This window comes from Aedes albopictus, chromosome 1 (assembly GCF_035046485.1).
Source record: "Aedes albopictus strain Foshan chromosome 1, AalbF5, whole genome shotgun sequence".
Taxonomy (NCBI): domain Eukaryota; kingdom Metazoa; phylum Arthropoda; class Insecta; order Diptera; family Culicidae; genus Aedes; species Aedes albopictus.
The window spans coordinates 142,290,599-142,318,343 of record NC_085136.1 but is presented as its reverse complement, the minus strand read 5'-3'; the positions used below and the strand labels follow the sequence as shown (position 1 = coordinate 142,318,343).

The window sequence follows — 27,745 nt, the reverse complement described above, 5'->3', positions numbered from 1 at the left end:
AGTATCGACCGCGCAGAGCTATGGAGAATCATGGACGAAAACAGCTTTCCTGGGAAGCTGACTAGACTGATTAAAGCAACGATGGACGGTGTGCAAAACTGCGTAAGGGTTTCGGGTGAACTATTCAGTTCATTCGTATCTCGCCGGGGACTGCGACAAGGTGACGGACTCTCATGTCTACTCTTCAACATCGCGCTGGAAGGTGTGATTTTCACAAAATCCGGTCAATTTGTGTGCTTTGCGGACGACATGGACATTATCGCTAGAACATTTGGAACGGTGGCACAACTGTACACCCGCCTGAAACGCGAAGCAGCAAAGGTCGGACTGGTGGTGAATGCCTCAAAAACAAAGTACATGCTGTCACATACGTCACTTGGAACGCAGCCGAGCTCCACCAAATCATATCGAAGCGTATCTCTTCGTAGCCCAGGTGTGTATGAACCAGAACTTTTTCACGTTCAGGGGGAAGGTTTACAGGCAGACCTTTGGGCTCAGCATGGGTAGCAAGCTGTCCCCATTGCTAGCGGACCTCTTCATGAGCGATTTTGAGAACGAAGCTCAAAAGAAGAAGTTGTTTCCCAGGATCTGGTGGCGCTACGTTGATGATATTTTTGCTCCGGTTAAGGAACGATACCTGGATCAAACGTTGAGCATGTTAAACTCCCAACACAACACGATCAAATTTACTGTAGAGAAGGAAGAGGAAGGGAGACTCCCCTTTCTCGATCTGTTGATCAGTAAAAAGGAAGACAGCACGTTGAAATTCGGGATCTACCGCAAGCCTACCTCCACCGATAGATACATTACTTCGGACTCCAATCACTTCGGTGCCCAGAAGCAAGCCGCCTTCCACTCTATGGCACACCGGTTATTCAACGTACCCATGGCGAAAGAAGAGTTTGAAGAAGAGAAAGACCGTATTTATTCAGCAGCCGAAGTGAATGGGTACGACAAGTTTTTCGTGGATAAAATCATCCGGAAACATAAGCGAAAAACACAGCGCGACAGTATAACTACCCTCCAGCCGGATACCAAAGAAGTCAAAAGAGTCAGCCTGCCATTCTACCCGAAAATAACGAACCCCATAGAAACCACATTTCACCGACAAGGGTTACACGTTGTCCACAAAAGTGAGAACACTCTGCGTGACCTTCTTTGCAACCTCAAAGACAAGGTTCCACCTGACGAGCAGTCTGGCATATACCAGATTCCCTGCAAAGACTGTCCGGCGGTTTACATTGGACAAACCCGCCGGAAAGTCAAAGTCCGCATAAGGGAACATAAGAACGCAGTGACATCCAAGAAAAGCAACGAATCGAGCGTGGCGGCTCATACGGTGGAAACCGACCACGAAATAGATTGGGGAAGTGCGAAGCTCGTAAAAACTGTGAGGAAAGCTTCGCACTTAAACGCATGGGAGTCAATGTTTATCAGCAATGCCCAAAAACCGCTGATGAATGAAGACGATCCTCCCATCATGAGAGGAGGAAGTATTACCGGAGGAAAGGCTGGAAGGTATCATGTGTTCCATCTACAAAAAGGGTGACAAGTTGGATTACGGGAACTATCGCGTGATCTTACTACTGAGCGCTACCTACAAGATACTCTCTTAAATTTTATGTCACCGTCTATCACCGATTGCAAGAAAGATCGTGGACCGATATTAGGCTGGATTCATGGGTGAACGCGCTACAACGGACCAGATGTCCGCCATCCGCCATCCGCCAGGTGTTGCAGAAATGCCGCGAATACAACTTGCCCACACACACCACTTGTTCATCGATTTGAAATCGCCGTACCATACAATCGATCGAGACCAGTCATGAGAGATTATGTTCGAATATGAATTACTGGATAAATTCATACGATTGATCATGGCGACGATGGATCGAGTGATGTGCGTAATTCAAGTATCAGGGACACTCTCGAGTCCTTTCGCATCTCGCAGAGGGTTACGGCAAGGTGATGGTCTTTCGTGCTTGCTGTTTAACATTGCCTTAGAAGGTGTAATAAGCAGAGCGGGGATAAACACGAGTAGCGTTAGCGTTAGCGTTAGCGTTAGCGTAGTCAGGCCCGGATTAAGGATTGTGGGGGCCCGGGGCCCGAGCGGTTGTGAAGGCCCCTCGGAGGTACAAATGCGATGAGCAATACAGGTTTTCTTTGTTTTTGAGCAGTATTTGAACCAAAATTGGTTTTTGTGGGGGCCCCTAAAATGTGGGGGCCCGGGGCCCTGGCCCCCCCGGCCCCCCCTTAGATCCGGCCCTGAGCGTAGTTACGGTATGCTTCGTATATTGGACACTAACAACATTCATGTACCTTTTGCTAATCTTGCTCGGATTGCTTTTCGGAACAAAGCCGGGGAGTTAACTTTGCTCCAATCGTATGCAAGAATACCAAAAGCACAAATGTCATTATTCCCGGCCACGCCCATCTTTACCGTAACTTGGGATAGGGGAAGGAAATGTTGATGTAGCACTTATTTAAGAGGCCTACGGCTCAGCGACACTCCCATAAGTACTACGGAGTGGGTGGTTGGGAGATGTATTATGTAGGTCAAGGATTCGCCTGAAAAGCTGGCGATGGACCCACGGTATTTGTTTTTTTACTTGGTTAAAATTTAATCTTTTGAAAGCCGGCAATCAAAAGAGATTGGTTTTTCTATTTACTGTTTAAGTAATTATGTTTCTGCTCAGTGAGAGGCCCAAGCAGAACCGATCCCTCCAGGGTCATCGGAACATTACAATAAATGTTTGAAACGCGTGAAAAAAAAGTTGGCGATCCAAAAAAAAAACGCGAAAACATCTCAATTGAAAAAAAAAAATACAAAATTTGAACGAAAATAAAATCAAAAGATATTTTTCTATTGTTTAAGTAATTATGTTTCTGCTCAGTGCAAGGCACAAGCAGAACAGATCCCTCCAGGGTCATCGGAACTTTGCAATAAATGTTTAAAACGCGTGGAAAAAAAAAATGGCGACTCGAGAAATAACAAAATAAAAAAAAATCATGTTAACCCATATCCGCCCAGCGTCCTATTTATAGGACAGATGCCCCGAACGCCCAGCGTCCTATAAATAGGACAGTCCTTTTGATGTGAATATCTCCAGAATTATGCAAAATTTTAGAATACTTTCTTCAGAGAAGATGGTCTCCACACCCATACCTTGCTCATAGTGGACAATATAGTTTGTGACTGGTTCACTAGGTAGCGTAAACGATGCTGCAAAGATTACATATTGTCACGATCTATGAGCTTCATTACCAATGCAAAAATAATTTATTTCACTGCAATCTTGACAATAATTAATGATTCATAGTTCATTTCTTCGGCAGAGTTGTTTATCAATACATACAAAAGTCAATGTATGTATGATTGTATGTTTATATGTTTGTATGTTGATATGTATGTATGTACGTATGTATATTATGTATCAATGTACCGGCATAACTCTGGAATGCGTCAAGAAATTTCAATCAAATTTGGCATACACATTCCTTAGAATTTGGTTGTGGTAGTAGAGTTATTGGAATTCAAGATGGCGGCTTAGGTTCCAAGATGGCGGTCAAAACTCCATAATATATGCTTTTTAACGGCAATGCTACTGACTATGCATATGCAATATGGGTATCTATCGATCGGGATTCATGAGTAGAACTTAAAAATGAATATCCGACGCCATTTTTAAATCCAATATGGCGGACCATATCCAAGATGGCGACCACGGAATGGTAGTTTCATCTATAATACCATGCAATATGGGTATCTATCGATCGGGCTTGATGAGTAGAAGTCAAAAACCGATGTTTAACGCCATTTTTAAATCCAAGATGGTGAACCATATCCAAGATGGCGGCCACGGAATGAGAGTTTGAGCAATGATACCATGCAATATGGGTATCTATCGATCGGGCTTCATTAGTAGAACTCAAAAATGAATATCCGACGTCATTTTGAAATCCAAGATGGCGGACCATATCCAAGATGGCGACCACGGAATGGTAGATGGAGCTATGATACCATGTAATGTGGGTATATATCGATCGGGCTTCCCTTCATGAGTAGAATTCAAAAATCGATATTTGACCCTATTTTTAAATCCAAGATGGCGGCAAGCATGGGAAAACTCATTCGCTCACCCGAATGCCGGCGATGCAAACTAGCAAAAAGAATGCCAACAACCCAATACTGAGTGAGAGCATGGCGCACTGAGAACGAACGCAGCACGAACGGCTCGCAACCGACGCCAACGAAGCGAATCAGGAGAGAAACGAATAGAGAGCGAAATGAATCAGCTTGCATCGGTGTATACGAAAAGAACGTTCGCTCTCTCAACTACCGAGTGGCATTCAGCTGATTGAATCAAAACGCACTCACTGATTCAATTCCCAGTACTGAATGCTTCCACTGAACGCTAAATGAACGTTCCAAAACGAATGCTCTCGCACCCGACTCAGAACGCAAACATTCGTTCAATATTGGATCGTTTGCCTTCGGCACTCAGATTCGGTAGCGATTCATTCGGCCGCCGTTGCTTGCGTCGCCCGGTGCTCGGCGATTAGAAAGAATGGGCAATGAAAGTGGAAAGATTCTGCTTGGCTGGGGGAGAAGCACACTCGCATCAGATTGTGCGTGGATGTGAGTGAGGGATACACAATAAATTAATGATTTTTTCCCATCCTTGGATGGCGGACCATATCCAAGATTGCGGGCACGGAATGAGAGTTTGAGCTATGATACCATGTAATATGGGTATCTATCGATCAGGCTTGATGAGTATGGTAGGGTAGTGGGTAGGGTAAACGTTAGAGAAGGCGGTCTGGTAGAGGGTTTGGGTGAAGGATACAGTAGAGGGAGTGGAGTAGAATGTTAGGGTAGAGGATAGGGTAGACGGTAGGGAAGTGGGTAGGATAGAGAATAGGGTTGAGGGTGGGAAAAAGGTTAGGGTTGAGAGTAGGGTACACGCAACCTGAGATTGGCAGATTCTAATACAATTGGGTATGAAACATATACAAATATTGTATTAGGGCCTTGCAAATACAAAAATTGGTAGGTGGCAGTATACCAAAAATTGTATTGGCTTCCTAGAACCTGGAGAAGGAAAATTTCGCATGTGTGCGTATGCTCTGTCGCACTGGTTTCTCATTATTTGTTCTATTTTTAGACTGATCATAGCAGCAGCGGCGGCATCAAATACCAATACATGTTTAAAAAGAAATACGGGCGGCGGCGGGAATCGAGCCGAGACACTATCATGGTGATAGACAGTATACTGCGCTCTAACCAGCACGGCTATAACTGCACATGAATAGACAAGAGGCTGAAAGCAATCATGATCAACACAAACGTGGCTTGGTGATGAAAGTGATACAGCCGCCACACTGCACAATGGGTCCAGAGCCGTATTTGCGAAGACAAAACTGTTTATGCTTCAGCCTTAAGTTTTTAGACACATATTGTGTTTGAGAATGTTTATTTTCAATTGTTGACCCTATTCCCTATTATTGTTATGTTAGGGTGGTTCGTCTGGTTAAACTGATTCAAAAATCTGCTTTCTAATAATTTTATTTGCGATGCCATGATGGATGGTGATGGATCGTTTAATTAGAAATTCCACCAATAAACGGCAAATTCTAAATTTCATATATCTCAGGACTCTCACCACTTAGAAAGTTGGTGTCCTCGACAACGTTGTTAAGTGAGTCAAGGGCTTACAGTTAATGGTCCACTAGGCGGCGCTAGTAAAACATTTGCAAAATCATTCAAATGATTGATATTTTTTCGTGAAGTAATCAACAAGCTGTAAGTTTGTTTTCTTTGAACGTGTCTAAGTCAAGTCAAAGGTTTTTCAAAGAGCTATGTATTAGTCATAATTGTGCAATGTCGCATTTCATTCGGTTCACTTGATCCAGAGATATGGCAATTAAACAAAGAACACTCAATTATGAACTACTTTATTAGAGTTGCTCCAATTTTATGTAAAGTTATCCAATCGAGCCCAAATTTGTACCGTTTATAGCTTACTAGTTGTGCAACTGGCACGAAAAATTTTGATTACTTGTTCCTCAACGAGTTTGATTCAATTGGTGCAAATTTGGGCTTGATTGATTATTCAACTTTACACGAAATTAGAGCCCTTCTATCTATATCTAGTTTTTGACTTCCGTTTATCACATTACTGTACCTTAGGACTAAGCGAACCGAATTAAATTAAATTTTGAAAGTTTGTGACTAATGTATTGGTCTTCATGTATCGTTGGACTCGACTAAAATATGATCAAAGGCAAAAAAGTTGCAATTTATTGAAAACTTTTCGAAAAGTTCTAATGATTCGAATGTTTTATCCAAGGGCTGAAAGTCTCTTGAATAAAGACAAATCAATCAAATCAATCGAATGTTTTAATTTTGTAAATTTTCTATAACTTTGTAAAACATTTTGATATTGTATAGAGAATAATTAATCAGCAGATTTTTGGATAAGCCACACTTGATTGACCGGAATCATTTCACAATAATGAAAAAAAAGAAATGACAGAACTTGGCAGAAACATTTTTGTCTTCGTAAATACGATTCTAGACCCATTGTGCACTGAAAAGCCCGCATCCAGCAGGTTGCTGTTTGTAAGTGGAAAATTCCATGTAGACAATAGGACGCGAAGCTCAGCAGCGAAGCGAAAGTTATTTTTAGACGCAACCCGGTTCAACTTCTCGGGTTTGAATGGAGGTGTTTGTGTGTAGTGGTATGGAAGCTATGGAACCGTGTAGCGCATCTTAATACAACGAATGGATTATGATTTATCACATTTTCTGTACGTTTTTAATACATAAATTGGTAGAAAAGGCATATCTCAATTTTTGGTTGCTTTTCTTGTTTTGCGTGTAGACGGTACGATTAAACACAATATAGACTAGAGGGTACAGTAAAGGATAATGCAGTGGTTATGGTAGAGTATAGGGTAGAGGGTATGGCAGATGGTAGGGTTGAAGTTTTGATAGAGCGTTGGAATAGAGGGCAAAGAAGACGGTAAGGTAGAGGCTAGAGAGTGGGGTGAAGAATTTAGATGAGATTAGATGAGCTGAGGTTTTTTTTCGAGATACCTTCAGGAATTCTTTCCAGGATTTCTACAGGCATTCCTTTCGAGAATCTTCCCAGGTTTATTCCCAGGATTCCTTCAAATATTGCTTCCGAGATTGCTGTACGTATTGCTACGGAGTTCTATTCAGGTATTTTTACAGGGGTTACTTTGGAAAATCCTGAAAGATTTCTTTTAGTTATTCTTTTCTGCATTCCTTCAGGGATTTGTGCTGGAATTCTTTCAGAGATTCCTTCCCGGATTCCTGCTGTGACTCTTTAAGGGATTCCTCCCGAAGAAAAATATGAAAAAATGTAGATTTCTTCCGAGATTTTTTTTCAGGCAATCCTAGATCATAAAGGCATCTGCTATGGTTCTTACAAGAATACCTGCTCAGCTTCTGACCGGCAAGACCAGAAGCCATCAGGAATCATGATCATCTCTCTAAGGATTCCATCAGGTATTCTTCACAGGATTCCTTCACGAAAAACTTCAGAGATTTCTGCCAGAATTGCTTTAGAAAATTCTTAAAGGATTCTATCAGAAATTTTAACCACCGTTCTTCCATGGATTTCTGCTGGAATTACTTCACAGATTCATTTTAGTATACTTTCAAAGTGTTCTGTCGAAACATATTCAGAGGATCCATTCTACGAGCCGGGATCCTTGCACGGAATTTATACAGCAATTCCTCCCGGGATTTCTCCTGTGATTATTTCAGGGATTCCTATCAAGCTTTCAGCTGAGATTCCCTCAGAATTCCACCAGATATGCCTCTCAGAATTCCTTCAGTAAATCCTCTCGGGATTCCATCAGGGATTTCTACTGGGAATGTTCTTCCCCCCAGCGTTATGGTTTTCAGACTTTTGTACGTGATTCTAAATTGCAATTGGTAGACCGAAAAAAAAAAAATGAATTTTTGGGTGGTTTATCATTTTTCATGTAGCCGAAAGACATCTTTTCGATGTAACATTGATAGTGCCCAAACTAGCAACATAAAACCCACATATTGTTCACGAATAAAAAATCATGATGCACTACAAACATAAGTGGAGAGGCCGCGTAGAGTATATCTGGTTGAAATTTTATATCCAAACATGGAATGATGATGAACCTGGGCGTGTTAGTGGAATACCTGTAAGTACGAGACACTGAAGACGACCTTATAGTTGAGGTCGAAATACGTATCTGTCAAAGGATACACATTAAAAGGAACAGTATTTAACACCATTTTTTTTTAACATGCAACATTTCTGAAAAGTTTATGTATGGTGAGTACGTAAAGAGAGTTTGTGGGGTACTAAAGGAAAAACTCAATTACTTTATTAGAAATCATTATCTGTGTAAAATCTGACTTCTACAGTATTTTAACGTTTGGTTATGCTACACATAGTGAGCACTCTTTATTTGATTTGTTACAAAAAAATAAATTTGAGAAATGTAGAACACTGCAGTCGAAACTACATGAAAATACAAGGACCATGCTTTGCATACTTTTAGGCGTTTATCGGGTTATATTTCTGCCCCAATTTAAAAATCCTTTTTCTATTCTTTTTGAGTGGTTATCATTTCTCTCACTTGTTTAGAGCTGTATTGTATCTATACGGAGCAGAATATAACGATAGCGAAGAAGTTGTGCTAAAATAGAACTCGAGAAAATTATCAGATATTGAGGACCTACAATGAAGATTTTTTTAGGAAATACACCATAGACCTTCATTTTTTTCGTCGAATCATGCTTATTTAATTCGAACTCGACCTTTGATAACAAATTTATTTAAAGATTTGAATTGTGAGACACCTTGGGCGTTAACGGGTTAAACAACAACAAAAAAACATCTCAATTTATCTAAAAAAAACAAGATCGTGTAAAACAAGTAAAAAAAATAAAAATAGACGATCCAAAGAAAAAAAAAACGCGACATTACGACTACCCGCCACCGAATGACATGGCGATCTTGACCCTTAAAAAAAATAAGAAGGTTCTTTCGTCGTCTCGACTGCAGGGTTGTCCGCTTGTACATCTGAAATAGAAAAAAGTAATAAATGGTGATAGGCTCACAACAGTTAAATAATTTTCGGAAATAAATCTCTCAAGACATAGACAAAAATTACCTGAATCCTCCTGAAACAATTAACAATGAAAAATATAATACAAAAAAAGTAGACCAAATTGTGATCTTGGAATTTTTCTGCATTTAAATTAACCCTCTAATACCCAACCCCGCCTTTAGACGGGGTATATTTTGAGAATTTTTGTAATTTTTGTTTCGTGGAAAATCAAAATTTTTATATTTTTGGCTGATATTTAGGACTGTTATGTGTATCTCAAAATGGTTTTTGGTGTATTTTGAAACGTATTTACATTTTTAAAAAATCATTAAAAAATTGATGTTTTAGTCACCTTTTAGAAGTCATTGTTTATTTTGTACTAAATCGCTACAATTAACATATTTTAAATTTTTCCCAAATCATTCTATCCTTGTTTAATAGTTTAAGGGTATCGAATACACTCTAAAATTATTTTCCTTAAAATTACACGGAAAATAAAATTTTCTGTGAAAAAAACCTAAAATAATAATATTTCAACAATAATCATAAAATCTCAAAATGTTTTCATCTAAAAAAATCCGTTCCCCAAATTGGCTTCCAGGAAAAATATAAAAGTGTGGGGATGTTCAAAAATAAAAATTAGAAAAATCAAAAACTGAAATTCACGAAATCCAGAATTAAAAAGAATCATCATCCAAAACATGTTTAAATCGATTTTAGATGACGAAAAATGATATTTAGATCAAAATCAAAAATTTGGGTATTAGAGGGTTAACAAAGTTGTAAAATTACAAGATCAAAATTTGTTATGGTAGATCTTACGCCGTAACGCACCATTACAAGGTGATCTACCCACGTTACGGGTAGCAGAGCGGGGATAAACACGAGTAGAACGATTTAAACGAAGTCCGTTCAGCTGCTTGGTTTTGTTGATGATATCGAAAGTATTGCACGTAAATTCGAGACGATGGCGGAAACGTACATCCGACTAAAGAGTGAAGCCAGGCCAATCGGATTAGTTATTAATGTACCGAAGACAAAGTACATGATGGCAACGAGCTCCAGGGAGGAATCGCCACGCCTGACACCCCGAATTTCTATCGACGGTGATAAAATCGAGGCGGTTGATGAATTCATGTATCTGGGCTCACTGGTGACCGCTGACAACTACAACAGCAGAGAAATTCAGAAACGCATTGTGGCAAGGAATCGTGCTTACTTTGGACTTCGCAGAACTCTACGATCGAACAAAGTTCGCCGTCGCACGAAGTTAACTATCTACAAAACGCTGATTAGACCGGTAGTTCTCTATGGGCACGAAACATGGACCTTACATGCAGAGGACCAACGCGACCTTGGAGTTTTCGAACGGAAGGTGTTGCGTACCATCTTCGGCGGAGTGCAGATGGAAAACGGGACTTGGAGAAGGCGAATGAACCAGCATCAGCTGCTGAGAGAACCAACCATTGTCCACACAGCGAAAATCGGGAGGCTACGGTGGGCGGGTCATGTCTTCAAGATTTCGGATAGCAACCCGACTAAAATGGTTCTCGAGAGTCATCCGACCGGTACAAGAAGACGTGGTGAGCAGCGAGTTAGGTGGGTCGACCAAGTGAAGGACGATTTGCGGACCTTTCGCAGAGCCACACAGCCATGGACCGAGTAGACTGGAGACGGCTCAGGCCTTAGTCTGACCGGTAAGGTTGGGTAAGTTAAGCAGTGTTTGAGATCGCCCTTGTCCGGCAACGCTGCCTCGATATTGTGCGTGTATACGGTAGCGACATCCGGTTGTTCAGTCGCTCCAGGTGTATCGACGAGAATGCGGGTGCTGCCGATGAAGTTGAGAGATCGTTAATTCTACGTTCCAAGTTTCCAATCTCAGGTTCCTCTCCATCACCTGAATTTCTCACCGGCAGATCTTTCCCCAATATCTTCCCCAGATCTTCGCCAAGGCTGATCGTGTTCGGGACGGTTCTAACTAGGAGGTAGGGAAGTGAGTTGCTCGGCAAAAGACTGAAGGACCTTACAAAAGGTCTGAATGACGTTGCATCCGTTACAATGCTGACCAAACTCTTCGCAGGGACCCTGCGTTACTATTGTGATCGTAATTAGCTAACAAGCGATAGCAGAATATCGCACAGAGGCAGACCCAGAGGTTCAAAGCAGCGAAGCGAAAGAAAATTCAACCTGGTCACCGGTTTTCCCTACCAAACGGAAGAGTTTCGTGGACAGCGATAACAAGTAACTCATGAATAGTCCTAAATCATTTCTTAGATCCATTGAAAACAGAATCGCTTCGTTTCCCTGCAAGAAAAATGAACAACTACCAATATCCTTTTTCACTTACACCCATTGATTATTCATTCGGTTTCGAAACGATAGCTGTAAAATTCCGAAAGTGCAGCACTCTTGCTGTGCCCAGATTTGTTGGCTGGCTAGCCAGCCGGTCGTAGTCACCGTCGTCGTCGTCGTCGTCGTGCGATAAAGTTGTTTGCTGTTTGCGCTGTAAACTTTCCCATACCAGTGCTTCTCGCCCTCATCTTCAACTTCAACCAGTAGAGGACTGAAATCCGGCTCAGTTACAATAGCTGCGTATTTTGCACTACCGGAGAGTTTTCCGCTCATAGAAGCTTATTGGGTTACGACGACGGACGGAATGTTTACGGGCGGTCCAGTACCAGTACCTACTGACTGGTGAGAAATAGGATCCTGTCGAGCTGGTGGATGGTGAATGGGAAAAGTTGGAGCTAGGGGCAGGTCGTGATGCGGAAGATTGTGTGCCTGATGATGGTAAACAATGTATCTCTAAATGAATTTTTGATGAGATTATGTCCTCTTTGGGTGAACTGAGGTGACGGATGGGAAGTTAACTGTGTTCATAACAAATTCTCTAAATTTGTATGCTTTTATATAAAGCCATTGAGTAGCAATACCAATATTTGGGTCAGCGGTGTACGAAAGGCATTTTTACCTAAATAAATTTGAAGATGGCAGGGGATTTTAATGTAATGCCATGCTGGGTTTCCAAAGGATTTGACGACCTTAGAGCGGGCCTTCAAGGGCATTTCGTTGATCTTTATTGGCTTTAGGGAGGTTTCTGAGGGTTTTAAGGGCATTATGAAGAGCTTCAGAGGGGGTTCAGAAGAACTTCAAGGCGTTTAACTATATTTTGGAGGGTATTTGTGGATTCTTGAGGATTCTTATTTCTATTTCTTCTTCTTCCTCTTCTTCTTCTTCTGTTTCATCTTCTTCTTCTTATTTTCTTATTCTACTTCTTCTTCTCTTCTTCCACTTCCTACTTCTCCTCTTCTACCTCTCCTTCTTCTCTACTCTCCTTCTCCTTCTTGAGCACTTCCACAGTTAATAACTAAGAGCTTCTGCTAATGACTTTTAACCCGGGAGCGGTCGCGTCGTGTACTGAGTACACGCACCATGAAAAATGCACGCTTGTGATACACAGCGTGAACGTAGTGCCGTTGCAGGTAGTCGAAGACGCTACTGCTCGAGGGTTAATAGCATGTGTGTATCGTCAAAATTAAGTGTAAATTTCTTGTACCGTAAAATGGCGTCAGAGTCCCAAAGTCTCCACCTTACCACCCCCAATCAAACGGGTTGGCCGAGAGAGGTTAAAAAGTTCATTTTTTGATGAAATAGTCATTTATTGCGATAAAAATCACTTATTTCAAATTAAATTGCCTACCTTTAGGCGTTTAAGGGGGAAATTTCAAAATTTAATTTTGCATTTTAAGTATTAAATTCATTAGTTGTAAGATTTTAAACGCGTTATTCGGTTTTAGAAGAGCAAAATTAAGCGGAGAAGAAAATTTTCCTTTCCAACCGATGCTTAATTGTATACTGATCAATTTCGCCCCAAAGTGGCATTTCCATTTTTTTTTTATATTTTGAGTTATTTAACTTAAAGTTTAAATTTGTTGAACAAAATTCCGTCACATGGTTCCTTGGAGATCACCAGGGTACTGGTTTTACAGAAATTCTTTTGGCAATATTTGAATTGGCACTCTTGTTATCCGCAAAAATTGTTTTAAAGTGATCAATTTGACCCCGGATTAGGGTAAGGGAGGTATTTTGGACCCCTTTAGGAAGTGGATGAACAATTCAGCGAAAAGAGAAAGTTTCTACTTCAAAATATGGATAATTTAAGTAGGCATTACGTAGAGCAACATGTTTTCTATCGAAAAAGGCCAACCAGAACTTAAAATTGTTGTAGTAAATACAAGAAATATCAAAACTCCTGAAGGATCTTGGGCTTCTATTTTGGACCACCTGATTTTATTTTGGACCACCAAGTGCACATATTTTGGCCCACCAAATTAAACTTCAATAGATTGATGAAATGAATGCCACCTCAGCAAAAATTTAAACATAGTTAAAACTACGTGAGGTTTACATCTTTTCTATTCATTTTTTGAGGCAGGGAACGTTTAAAAATTACGTAATGATGAAAAAAGATGAAATTTTGTTGTAATTGCCAGTTTTTACGCATTGTAGTATGATGTTTCATAAAATAAATGTTACGCAAAACGTGTATTTATTAACTATTGCATGACGTCAGTCACCGTGCATAAATTACGTAACGCTTCATAGAAGCGTGAAAGTCTAGTGATTTTGCTAAATATAAAGGCGTTCCACACATATTGTAATGAGTGGAAAGGCCTAGGGAAAGGCCATCAAAAATAAAATAATTTGAATGATACGTAAATTATCAAACATACATTAGATAACACATTGTCTCAGTCATCAACTGATTGCCGAGAAGGACAACTTTTCTAAACTGGATGACTGAACACCTGAAAATTTCAACTTGTCGAAAAGTTGTTAGGACACAAATCGAACCCACAACAATCTCATTGTAAAATTACCGTATAACAACCCAGATCACGGAAGGTCCCAACTTATTCTATTTATCTGTTTTTAGAGTACATTACATTGGCATGAATATTTTCTCCCTTTAGAAGGAACTGGAGAGATGGATCTGACAGGTGGTCCAAAATATGTCCATATCTGATTATGTTGAACATATTTTGGCCATACCTCCAACCATCATTTTAGTAAATATTATCGCTCCACCGAGGTTAAGAACAGTTTATTTTGAGTTCTTACAATGCCCTAACTACATTCACATGAAATAAATATTTATTGGTAAAATATAATACCTCTTTGAATCCGACTACAAATTTGTCATCTTCTTTGTTTTTGGTGCTTTTCCGTGCGTTTCATTGGAAGTGAAAACATTTTCTCTATTTTTGGTACTGAACAGCATATTTAACTGACATTCAAAATAAAGGTCATCACATAATTGAATACTTTTCGTGTTCCAATAAAAAATTACCAAGATTTAGTAGAGATTATGTGATAAATATCATAAAACTTCCAAGGTGGGCCAAAATACCTGCCCGGTCCAAAATACCTCCACTACCCTACGGTACGAAAAGTTCCTGGACTGATCGGAAATCGAAACCGTCGACGACCCGAGCCGACCTACTGATACCTGATGATCATGCGGAATACCTGTGCAGTACTCACCGCATCGGCTATATGTATGAGCTATCAGAGAGTTAAGTTTTTATTTTTTAACAAAAATTTAGAAAGAGGGAAAGCCCCATTGAGTGATTTCCTTTTTCTCTGAGCTATCGGAGAGGATCCAGTGTATTTTAGTGGGCTTTGGGATGTTCTAAGCGGTTTCGGAGAGCTCATGAGGGTGGACGAGACATTTTTTATTGATCCAGGAAGTTTCTTATAGCCTTCGTTTGAGTTTTTAAATGGGTTTCAGTAGGCTTCTGAGTCATTCAGTTAGGTTCCTGGGGGTTTCTGGGAGTATCCAGGGATTTCAAAGGGGCTTAATGGATGGGGGAAACGTTCAGTAATCTCAGAAAAGTTTGAGAACTGCGTTCCAAAATGTTTCAGGGTGTTTTATGGAGATTCACGAGGACTTCAGGTTTGTTCCTACACATTTTAGAGGGTTTAAGGAGGTAAGAGGGGATTCATGGGGACCTTAGATAGCGAGATTCCCATGGGTTTAAAAGAGGTTAACAGGTATTTCCTAAGGTGTTTATTTTTTGGAATTGCAGGGAGTTTAAACAGGATTCAATAGAATTTGATGGTCATACGCAGATTAAATTTTAATGCTCCAGGAATTCATCCAGATATTCCTACAGGATTTTTTTTTCAAGAAATACCTTCAGAAATGCCTCCTGAAAGTCCTCGGGGATTTCCTAATGTATTTTTCCTAGGCATTCCCTCAGAAAATCTTCCAGGGATTCATCCAGAATTTTCTTCCAGCAAATAATCTAGAAATTCCGCAAGGAGTACCACAAGAAAGTCTTTTCGGAATTCTTGCAGAAATTCTTCCGGGAATTTCTCCAAGAATTCCTCAAGAAATTCCTCTGGGAACTACTCCCGAAAATAGTTCAGGAATTTGTCAAGATATTTATCTGGGAATTACTCCAGAAATTTCTCAAATATTTTTTCCAGAATTTTCTTCGTGAGTTCCTCCAGAAATTTCTTCGGGAATTGCTCTAGAAGTTCTTCAAGCAATTCTACCAGAAATTTTTCAAAAAATCCCTACAGAAATTCCTCCGGAAATTCCTCCAGAAAGTCCACTGGAAATCTAGAAATTCATTTGTGAATTCATCCAGGAATTCCATCGGAAATTAATCACGAAATTACTCCCAGAAGTCCTCTAGAAGTTTCTCCAGAAACTCCTCTGCGAAGTCTGCAAATTTAAAAACTCTTCGGGGAATTACTCTGACAAATCCTCCTTCAATTCCTTCAGTTATTCCTAAGGGAATTTCTCCAGAAATTTCTCTGAGAATTGATCAAGTAATTTCTTGAGGAATTCATCAAAAAATTCCTCTGGGAATTATTCCAGAAATTACTGCGAGTGTTCTTCAAGAAACAACTACGGGAATTTCTCCTAAAATTTCTCTGGTAATACCTTCAAAAAACATTTGTGAATTTCTCCAAAAACTCCTCTGGAAATTCTCCCAGAAATTTATCCAAGAATTCCTCGAGAAATTACATAATAAATACTTCCAGAAGTTTTAGAAATTTCTAAAAAAAATCTTTGAGAATACATCAACAATTTCCTCCGATAATAACTCTAGAAAGGCCTCTGAGTGTTCCTCTAGAAATTCCTTGAAGAATTTATGCAGAAATTCTTTCGGGAATACCTCCAGAAATTTTTTTGGAAATACATATAGAAATTCATTAGTGAATTTATCCAGGAATTCCATCGGAAATTCAACAAGAAATCATTCCAGGAATTTCTCAGGAAACTCTTTCCTTGTTCATTTTTTTCCTAAATTCCTCCAGTATTCCTGCAGGAATTTCTTCAGAAGTTTTTTAGTGAATTACTCTAGAAATTTCTCTTCTAGTAATAATTCCTGAAATTACTCCTGGAATTCTTCAAGAAACTACTCCGAAATTTTTTTCCAGAAATTCTTCTGGGAATACCTCCAGAAAAACTTCTGGGAATTTCTCCAAAAACTCCTCTGGGAATTCTTCCCGAAATTTATCCAGAAATTATATAATAAATACTTCCAGAAGTTTTAGAAATTTCTGAAGAAAATTCTTCGGGAATACATCCAGAAATTCCTTCGGTAATGAGTTTAGAAAATCCTCTGAGGGTTCCTCTAGAAATTCCTCAAGGAATTTATTCCATCGGGAATTCATCGAGAAATCACTCCAGGAATTTCTCAGGAAACTCTTCTCCGAGGTCATTTAGAAACACTTAGGGGAATTACTTTAATTTTTTTTTTGAATTCTTCCAGTATTCCTGCAGGAATTCCTTCAGAAGTTCTTTAGGGAATTACTCTAGAAATTTCTCTGAGGATTAATCCAGGAATTCCACGAGAAATTCTTCTAGAAATAATTCCTGAAATTACTCCTGGAATTCTTCAAGAAACTACTTCGGAAATTTCTCCAGAAATTCTTCTGGGAATACCTGCAGAAAAACATCTGAGAATTCCTCCAGAAATTTATCAGTGAATTCTTCCAAGTATTCTTCCATTATTTTTTCCAGGAATTCCTCCACAAATTCTTGCGTGAATTCCTTCAAAAATATCTGCGGGAGATCCGCCAGAGATTTCTCCGGAAAATCCTCAAGGAATTTCTTTAAAAAAAAACCTCTCCAGAAATTTCTCCGGGAATGTATCTAGAAAGTCCTCCCGCAATTCTTCCATAAAATTTGGTGGGAACTCATATAGAAATTTCTTCGGAAACTTATTAATAAAATAACTCCGGGAGCTCTTTCAGGAATTCCTCAAGAAACTTATCCGCGAGGTCCCTCATAAACTTCTCTGGGAGTTTTTCCAAAAATTCCTCCGGGAATTCCCCCAAAAATTAATTCGGGCTTTCCTCCAGAAATTCTTTCAGAAATTACTCCAATAATTCCTCTATAAGTTTTTCTGTTAATTCCTCTAGAAATACATTTAGGAATTCCTCTAGAAACTCTTCCGCGAATTCCTGCAGAAATTACTTAGTTAAGGAGAAACATCAGAGAATACCAATATTAGGCCTGTCCAGCTTTTCAAAAATGTTCTCTGATTCTCAAGTCCACCCCCATATTTTGATTGGCATCCTGAAAGAAGCAAATGGTCAAAATTTCAGCCAAATCCGTTGAAATTAAGAGGTGCATCAAATCAATTTTGTGTTTTTCGACTATTTTTGAACTTCAAAAAATCATAACTACACTAAAACATGCCAAAACTTAATTCTTTTGACAGAAATTGAAAGCTATACTTGTTTGCTACAACTTCTCCAAACAACGTAAACCAATAAAATTGAAGGAAACATGTGTAATTATCACATTTGTGATCAGAAAAACCTTAAAAAGTTGATTTTTCGATAGATTTCGTTCTGGAACACCCTAATATACGTAATAAGTTTGATATTTTAAAACGGAATCATATTCTCTCATGTTTTTGGGTTATTTGCTTCTTTGACACCAATGCTGTAGGAGTTGAGCAAAAAATATTAAAATTCGGGAAAGCCAAATGTGGCCTAAAAACTAGCTTTTTGGAGGCAATCACGTTGTGGCGCGAAATTGTACTGAACGTAGTAGCTTTGCTTCCGTGTAGTTTGCCTAGGCTACCCCCTACTACGGGTGATAACAAACAAGCGTGATGACAGGTGTTGGCTTTCATATCAGTGCTGACGCGATGCCACTTTTTGCGCGCCAAAGCGTGATTGCACCCGAAAAGCTAGTTTTTAGGCCACATTTGGCTTTCACGAATTTTAGTAATTTTTGCCCAACTCCTACAGCATTAGTGTCAAAGAAGCAAATAACCAAAAATCATTGGAGAATATGATGTCGTTTTGAAAAATCCAACTTATTACGTATATTAGGGTGTTCCAGAACGAAATCTATCAAAAAATATTTTTTTTAAGGTTTTTCTGATTACAAATGTGATAATTACACATGTTTCCTTCAATTTTATAGGCACACGTTGTTCGGAGAAGTTGTAGCAAACAAGTATAGCTTTCAATTTCTGTCAAAAGAATTAAGTTTTGACATGTTTTAGTGTAGTTATGATTTTTTGAAGTTCAAAAATAATCGAAAAACACAAAATTGATTTGATGCACCTCTTAATTTCAATGGATTTGGCTGAAATTTTGACCAGTTACTTCTTTCAGGATGCCAATCAAAATATGGGGGTGGACTTGAGAATCAAAGAACATTTTTGAAAAGCTGGACAGGCCTAAACCAATATGGCTGCCACAATGACCGACCTGCCCAGGAAACAATTTGATACTGTACAAACGTTTCTCCAACTATTTTGAATCAGCCTCCATTTGAACAAAAGCTGAGCATAAAAGGTACAATCCTTTATTCAGCTCCTAAACATCTTATTTTGGTGATTTTATTCAACCTTCAGCCACAGACAGACGTTCTAGCTCGAACAAAATTATTCAAATTTTCTATGTAAATTTTCACTAGCGACACCTAGGCAACCGATTGCCACAGTGCAGTTGACAGTTTGAGAAACCACGTGCTTCCAGCCGCTTACTTACCACCCAATTCACCACCCACCGAGAAATACCCAAGCAACACACATGTTATATGTACTACAGTTACGGCAGCGCAAGTTTTGGTTGTATAGAAGTTTATTTTACGTAATTCTAACACAATGTTCAAATAACGTCGAAATAACTTCTATACAACCAAAATCTGCGCTGTCGTAACTGTTGTATAACATGTGTGTTGCTTGGGTAAAATCAAAACAAACACTGTCAAAATCATTCCTACATTTGCGTCACATTCACAAAGATTTTCCAATGAAAGTGAAAATGCAGTTTTATTCAAGCAGATCTATGTAAAATAAGAGTAATAATGTGTAAAATAGTTTACAAGAGTCCTGCGCTAATTTGTGCAAAAAATTTAAGATATTAAATAAAAGTTATTTACTCTGCACAAATTATGTGGAAACTTTATTAGCGTGCAACACGTGCGGTCTGTTCCCGCCATCAGGCTGGAAGACGATCGTGGTGACAGTTGTTGGTCACAACGCACATGTGAGGCAGTAGCGTGGTTCAAAAAATCGTTTTTGCTCCACACCGCTTATTCGATTCCTAACCAGATTAAATACCTTCTCCCAAAATTTGAGCTCATTTGGTTGAAAATTGAGACTGCACAAGCCCTTCAAAGTTTGTATGGGAATTACTATGGAAAAACGATGTTTTTCATTCAATCGACCGTAGCATTTCCCCAAGTGCCGTAGAGGGTTAGTTGACCCTTGGTACTCTTAGGCTACTGTATCAGCTACAACTTTGCCGAAGACCGCATTCAAATCGGACGCCTCATTAATTAGTTACCGATTTTGATCCACAATTGAAATCTTTACTCATGATGGTTTAACTAATCGGTAGGCATCACTACATTTTGCTGTGAAACATAGTAGCCATGATTTTCATGTGCTATCTTTGGCGCCATATGCAGCAATGTTGCCTGCTGGGAAGCTGGAGAATCACTGTTAAAGTTTGTCCAGTTGGATACAAATCGATAACTAATTAATGAGGCGTCTGATTTGAATGCGGTCTTTGGCAAAGTTGTAGCTGATACAGTAGCCTAGGAGTACCAGGGGTCAACTAACTCTCTAGGGCACTTGGGGAAATGCTACAGCCGATTGAATGAAAAACATCGTTTTCCCATAGTAATTCCCATACAAACTTTGAAGGGCTTGTGCAGTCACAATTTTCAACCAAATGAGCTCAAATTTTGGGAGAAGGTATTTAATCTGGTTAGGAATCGAATAAGCGGTGTGGAGCAAAAACGATTTTTTGAACCACGCTAGTGAGGCAGCGATTGAATATGAACGTCGCTAACGCCATCTGTTCGCTGATTGCCACTTGGCAATTTGTGGCGGCCATGTTTTTTACACAAGCTGCTGAGTCAAACTTGAACGTCTGTCTGCGCTTTAGCTGATTTGAGGTTCAGTGGAAGGCTGATTTAAGGCTTAATATGCGCTTAATCAGCAATCAATTAAGTTTATTAATTATGTAAAACTAAAATAAAAACACTTTCGTGAGCCTATTTTTACCATTAGCTATTTCCAGAAAAGATGTTTAGAACCAGAGATGGAATCCTCCTCAGAGCAAAACAAGAGAACAAAAAATCTGCTCCACGCTCCCACATTCAAAGCTAGAACATTTTCTCTCGTTTGCTTTCACCTTCCTGCTTGCAGCTTGTGACTCCGAAACATGTGCGGATTTGTTTGCACAAAAAAGTGCGGTTGCTCAAAATTGAGGCACTTTGTGTACACCGGGAGTTAGCATAAATATTGTGCGTTGCAAGAAAAACACAATTATGGCGACTACTTTCCAAGGCCTTCAATGATGGACAAAATTTAATCGCAGTGCAAATACCACGTGCAGTCGCAGCAATCATCATATCATCCTGCCATGTGGCGACCTTATTTCCAGAGTTATCAAAGAGCGCTATGATAGAAAATTTGAAAACAGGTCTATTTTCTTAGGCGACTGTCTCGCGCGTATCTCTGACTGCGGGTAAAAGTAGTCGCGAAAGTAGATTTTATTTTGATTCGTTTAATATGTTTATGTACAGAAATCAATGAATTAACAACATCGGCTATTTTCCTACTCTCCGCATCGACCAATGTGGCGCTAGCTTCTATGCGCGAAAAATCGCTAAAAGTAAATCGCAAAAATATTGTATGGCGATGTTGTATTAGTGTTTGCATTTTGTTGAGTTTTGGAAAATTTAGTTACATCAATAGGTAAAATTAACATTTTTTCGACCGATACTGCACTGCACCGTTTGATCCGCATTGGGAACTCCTGATTAGCACGCCAACCAGCTGCTGCTGTAAATTGGCGAAAGCAGAATTACCCATACGAAACTACAAAGCTACCGTCGTGAACGTCGCATCTGTTAGCCTTCGGCAGTCCGTCAAGAAGGGAAAACGTCCGATGAGAAACTCTCCACAACACGAGAGAGCATTCGGGTCTCGCTTTTGAGTAAACATAGCCGCTCGGTCGTAGTAGGCGACGGTCGTACCGGCATATGATGGTATGATCGCAGTGAAAATTGCCGGTAAAGCTGACGACCGACCGGTAGTACAATGTCCGGGAGTGCGGTACGAAACCCAGCGCGTGATAATCGCATCGAGTTAGAACTACAAAAGAACACGTTTTTGGCACCAACCCTTGACAGAACAATCCAGCGGGAAGAACCGACAGCCATCACGGCGAAGTGCATGCAGCAGCATATTGAAGGAATCAATGCGATCGGGAGGAGCGGAACGCAGTTTACCACGAAGCGATGAAGGGAGTGGACATCGTCCAGCGTTTGGCGGTGCAGTAGCGCCAGCGTCGAAGCACGGGCCCGTGAGTAGATTAGGGGAAGAATAAAGATCATGTGATGCAGGACCGGTAGGATTAGGGAAGTGGTAGGAGGATTTAGGGAAGAAGAATGATGTGACCGAAGATTTTCTTTCTACAATATATGTATAAAACGAGTTTTGGTGTCCAAGAGGGAAGTCACCCCTTAGATCACACTGTAACAGCGAATAGCATCTAAAGGCAAATTTATCGAAGAGGAATACATTATTCGAAAAAATATTTTGTAGTGGTTGTGCACAATGGTAACTACTATTAAGCCTACCAGATATTTTTTCAGTAAAAGGTTTCTATTTCAAGTAATTCAAGTTTAGATGCTTTTCACCATACAAAATAAAATGGATTTACTCCTGCTGATCAACTGTGGGTGTGCGCCAAGCGGGTAGTCCATTAATATCAAGTATATAAGTGATTATGTGTGCAATATTGTCATGCCATGCGAACGGCGCGATTGTACCACGAATAACGCCAGTGTTATTGTCGAAAAAAATTTCGGGAGCATCAAAAATGTGGAACAAAAATGTTCCTCTTTGTGCTGTTTCTCCTGGCTGAACGTTGCTCTTTGTTTTCGCATGCTTCCTCCTTGCGCTTCGCTCCCGCACAAACGATAGCGGCGGGAGCGTACAAAGATAAAGAGAACAAAAACGTGTATTTGAAGCACATTGTGGGAGCAAATGACAATCCTGTTTAGAACTGTATAAATTGTTCAGTGGGAAAACTGGGAATTGAACTCGGACCTCCAGATTTATAGTCACTCACCTTAGCACCTAAACCAAACAAAATTGTGTATATATTCACGAAAACAAGAGCATTACTTGTTGTGTCTGAATAGTCAAGAACAAAAGTTGAACTAAGTCTGTATTAAGGCTGAAGAAGGACTTCTCCACACCATGCTTGGGTCAGTTGTCAAATTTTATTAAAGGTTGAACAACATATGATTAATTCTGCATGTTGGTGTATGTTTTGAAGCTAGTTACCCAGATGAATAATATTCCATTCAACTTGATGTTCAGCCATCTATGTATTGCTGATTAATGCGGTTCGACAAGACATACTTCAGACCAATATTAAGCTGTCATTGTGTTCAGCCATTGATTCTATTAACCAGCTATTGTTCAGCTAATACTCTCACTGTTCATAATTCATTGTTACTTGGGTGGTCCCCTACTCTCGTTTTCATGAGCACCAAGAAAGTCCTCTGGGAATTCCTCTAGAAATTCTTAATGGAATTCACCCAGAAATTCATCCGGGAATACCTACAGAAAGTCCTCGGGAAATCTGAAAATTCATTGGTGAATTCATCCAGGAATTCCATCGGAAATTCATCATGAATCACTCCAGGAATTACTCCAGTAATTCATGGAGGAATTTCCCAAGAAACTCTTCTGCGAGGTCATTTAAATACTGTTCGGAGATATATTTCAAAAAATTCTTCCTGCATCCCTCCAGTAATTATTCAGGAAATTCCGCCAGGAATTAGTTCAGAAGTTTATTTGAGAATCACTCAAGAAATTCCTTTGAGAATTGATCTAGAAATTGCTCGAGGAATTCATCAAGAAATTTATCTGGCAATAATTCCAGAAATTATTCCGGGAATTCTTTAGGAAACTACTTCGGGAATTTCTCCTGAAATTCTTCTGGGAACACGTCCAGAAAAACATCTGAGAAGTTCTCCAGAAACTCCTCTGGGAATTTCTCTGGAAATTGTTCTGTCAATTCCAAATTTTCCGGGAATTCCTCAAGAATTCCCTTTGAGAATTCCTGTATAAATTTCTTATGGAATTCATCGAAAAATTCATTCGGAAATCCGGGAATTTCTTCAAAAAAAAATCTCAAGAACTTTCTCCGAGAACATCTCCAAAAGTCCTCCCGCAATTCTTCTACAAATTTCTGTGGGATATGAATTCCGCATATAATTTTTTTCGGATATTTACTGAAAAATAATTTCGGAAATTTCCTTCTGAAATTCTCAAAAAATGTATCCAGATTTCTTCCAGAAATCATTCGAATACCTGGAATTTTTCAACTTCTCTGGGGGTTTTCCAAAAGTTCCTCTGGGATTTCTTCAAGAAATAGCTTCGGAAATTCCTCCAGAAATTGTTCTAGAAACTACTCCAAGAATTCTTCCACAAGTTCTTTTGGGAATTCCTCCAGAAATTCACCTGGGAATTTTTTTCAGAAACTCTTCCACGAATTTCTCCAGAAAGTTTTCTAGGTGTACCTGAAGAAATTTCCTCAGGAATGCAGCCAGATATTCCTTCTGTAATACCTCCAGAAAGTCCACTGGGAATTGCTCTAGAAATACCTCATGGAATTCACTCAGAAATTGCTCCAGGTAGTCCTCCATAAATTCGTCCGCTAATTCCTGAAGATTTTCCTCCGGGAATTAATCCCTAACTTCCAATAAGAAATCGTCTGGGAATACATTTAGAAATTCCCCCAGAAATGTATTCAGAAATTCCTCCGGGAGTCGCTCTACTAATTCCTGCTGGAATTCATCCAGAAATTCCTCAGACAATTCCTCCAGATTTTTTCCCGAGAATTCGTCCAGATACGCTTTCGGAAATTCCCCAAAAAATCTGAAGAAAAATAAATTCTCATGGATTCCACAAGGAATTCCCTTAGGGATTTCTCATGGAATTTCCTCATGGTATTCCGAATGAGTATTCTCAGGATCTTTCCTCAGAGAAGCTTGCTGAAATTCCTACAGGAATTCTTCGAAGATGTTCCTCAAAAAACCACCAAAGAATTCCATCAGAGAATTTTCAAAGAGATATCTCAAAAAATTCCTGCAGGGATTTCTCAAGAACTTTTCTAAGCCATCCATATAGAATCCTCAAAAGTTTATCTCACGGATATCTCAAGAAAAATCCTAAGACGTTCCCTTGGATTTTTTCTCAGAGATTACTCAAGACATCCACAGAGATTCCTCAAGAAGTTTCCTCAAAGAATTCCCAAGGAAACCCTTTAGAGACTCATCAATAAATTTCCTCTAGGGTTACTCAAGGAGTTACCTAAAAGAATCCTCAAGAAAATCCCGTCAGAAATTATACAAGATATCTGCTCGGGGATTCCTGAAGGAATTTTCTCAGAGAATCCTCAAAGAGTCCTTTCAGGGGATAGAAAATGTTGTCAAACAATCTTCAATGAATTCCCTTAGTGATTACTCATGCAATTTTTGCAGGGATTATTCAAGAAATTTCCTTGGTCATTCCGCAAAAAGCTTTCGCATGGATTAGTTAACGAGTTTTGTTAGGAATTACTCAATTAATTGCCTCAGAACATCCTTAAAGAATTTCCTTAGAGATTACTAAAAAAATCATTCGAATTACTCAAGAAGTTTCCTCAAAGATTCCTCAAAAAAAATCCATCAGGTAATTTCATCGTGGATTTCTTAAGAAATTTACGCACAGAATAATCAAGGATCCACCCAGGGAATCCTCGAGAAATTCCCTCAAGAATGACTTCTGGATGAATTCTCAAAAGCATTCTTGGAGAAATTCCATAAGGAACTCCAGGAAGAATACTCGAACAAATTTCTGGTGGAATTTTGGAGTGAAAAAAAATCCTGAAGGAATTCACAAAAGGATTCTTGGAGGAATCCACAAATGAATTCCACGAGGAATCTACGAAAGAATTACAGGAGGAAACCGTCGAGTGCATTCCTGTAATAATCCTTAAATAAATTCCTGGAGGAATCATCTAATGAATCCCTAGCAGAATCCCCGAAGGAATTCTTGCAAAAATTCCTGAAGGAATACTCGAAGGAATTCCTGGAGAAATCATCGATCAAAATTCCTGAAACTAAGAAATTTCTGGAGGAGTCCCTGAAGGAATTCCTGGAGGAATCCCCGGAGGAATTCCTCGAAAAATCCTCAGAGAAATTCCTGGAGGAATCCCCAAAGAAATATTTGGACCAAACCCCGGAAGGGTTCTTGGAGGAATTCCCTAAGAAACACCTGGGTGAATCCCAAAGAAAGAGAAATTTCCGAAGGAATTTGCAGACGATTCTTAAAAAAAATCATCAAGGAATCCCAAAGGAATTGCGGAAGAAACCCCGAAGGGGTTCGTCGGAAGTATTTCTTTAGGCATCTCCGTAATATGTCCTGAAAGGAATTCCTGGAAATCCTGGTGGCATTCCCGAAAAATTTTCTGATTCTTGGTTGAATTTTCACTTAAATTCCTTCCTTTAGGTAACCATTTTCGCAAAAACTTTCACATAAAAGAACCTCTAGCGAACAATCCTGTTATGGAATCACCAGTCAACTACCACTGTAGTCATTCCAAAGGAGTTTCGGGGCTTTCAAAGGGCTGCAGAGGAGTCTACATGTTCAGAGGGTCTCAAAAGTAGTTGTTGAGGGGTTTCATAAAAATCTTGGAGTGTTTCCGAGGGGTTTCAAAGTATTCTAATGGGTTGCAGATGACTTCAGGGATATTTAGAGGGTTTCCGGTGTGTTGAGAGAAACTTAAGTAAGTTTCAGAGAGATTTAAACGGGCTTCATGGGTTTTCCAGAGTCTGCAAGAGAGTTCACGAGAAATTCTATGTGTGGGGGGGGGGGGGGTCACCAAAAAGGGGTTCCCAGGTGTTCCAATGGGTCCCAGGGGTTTTTAGCGGCATCATCTGGGATTTCCGGAGGAGTTTTAAAGAAGTTACCAAGGGGGTATTCAACTGTTTTAGGGGCTTCCGTGATTGCAAGGGGTTCAGTAGGCTCCGGGGTTCAAAAGGATGGAGAAAAGGAAGATTTATAGGAGTTTTAAGCCATTTCAAGGGAGTTTCAGGGCTTTCAGACGTCGCCTGGAGAGTTTATAAAAAGTTTCCGAGGGTCACCAAAGGAGTTTCAGATGGATTTGTTATTACGTAACGCTAAAATCGGCAGAAATTTTTCCCGACTGGAACGGGAATCGAACTCGCTGTCTAGGGATTGGCCATCCATGGCCTTATGCACTAGGCTATGCTTGCAGATTCTATTACTCATACTTATGAATTCTCTTGGAGAGCCTCCCGTAATCACAGTCTCCCAACGTAATTACATGAGGCTGGGAGCATGAACTTTGCGTTATACAGAAGGGCGATCTTGGATACTTTTGGACAGTTTAATCTCTACCCTCCTGTTAAAATTAGCTAAAAAAAACAGCAGTCTTCATCTCCTTCTCCTCACCTTTCTTGTGAGTTCTTCCTAAACTTCACTCCCACTCGCTCAACAGCTCTGAATACAATGTAAATTAATGATGTGAAGTATAGTATTCAAAGCACAGGCAATTGCTTTGAAATAATGTCAGGTTCTATTTAAATTAACCAGGACGAATTTGTCCATGATTATGTTTTTGAATGCAATAATGCCTTAGCAGTGATAGCTCTGACAGGTCATATTTTACCAAACGAAGATGCTATCACCCGCATTACCGCCAAGGGACGAAGATACCCTTGTCATAAATCATCTCCGGTGTGAAAATCGATAAAAACTGAACGATAAACAATTTTTCATCTCTCACTCACGGACGGCTCACGACGACATCCCACATGAAAACGAAAAAAAAACTCCCCACTCCTCTCAGTGTCAATACAATAACCTTTAACCGAAGAAACGACGGAAAAGCGGAATGCGTGTGGCGTGTGGGTTTATCTTACCGGATTACAGACAGTAGTGTACTGTTCAGCACTTGGAGGAATGTGGCAAAAGGTGAAAAACAAAACACGACAACCTCCATAACGAGAGGAGTTCATTCCCTGGGGTGTCTGCGT

The 27,745-nt window shown here is 39.7% G+C and overlaps 1 protein-coding gene across 1 annotated transcript; it reads left to right on the top strand.

The window, feature by feature from the left end:
- Window positions 1-499: 499 nt before the first annotated feature.
- LOC134289584 (uncharacterized) lies at window positions 500-11,108 on the top strand. Its single transcript, XM_062855602.1, has 2 exons — window positions 500-1,390; window positions 11,067-11,108. Exons 1-2 carry the CDS (start codon window positions 500-502, stop codon window positions 11,106-11,108), a joined length of 933 nt encoding a protein of 310 aa, XP_062711586.1.
- The last annotated feature ends 16,637 nt before the right edge of the window (window positions 11,109-27,745 follow it).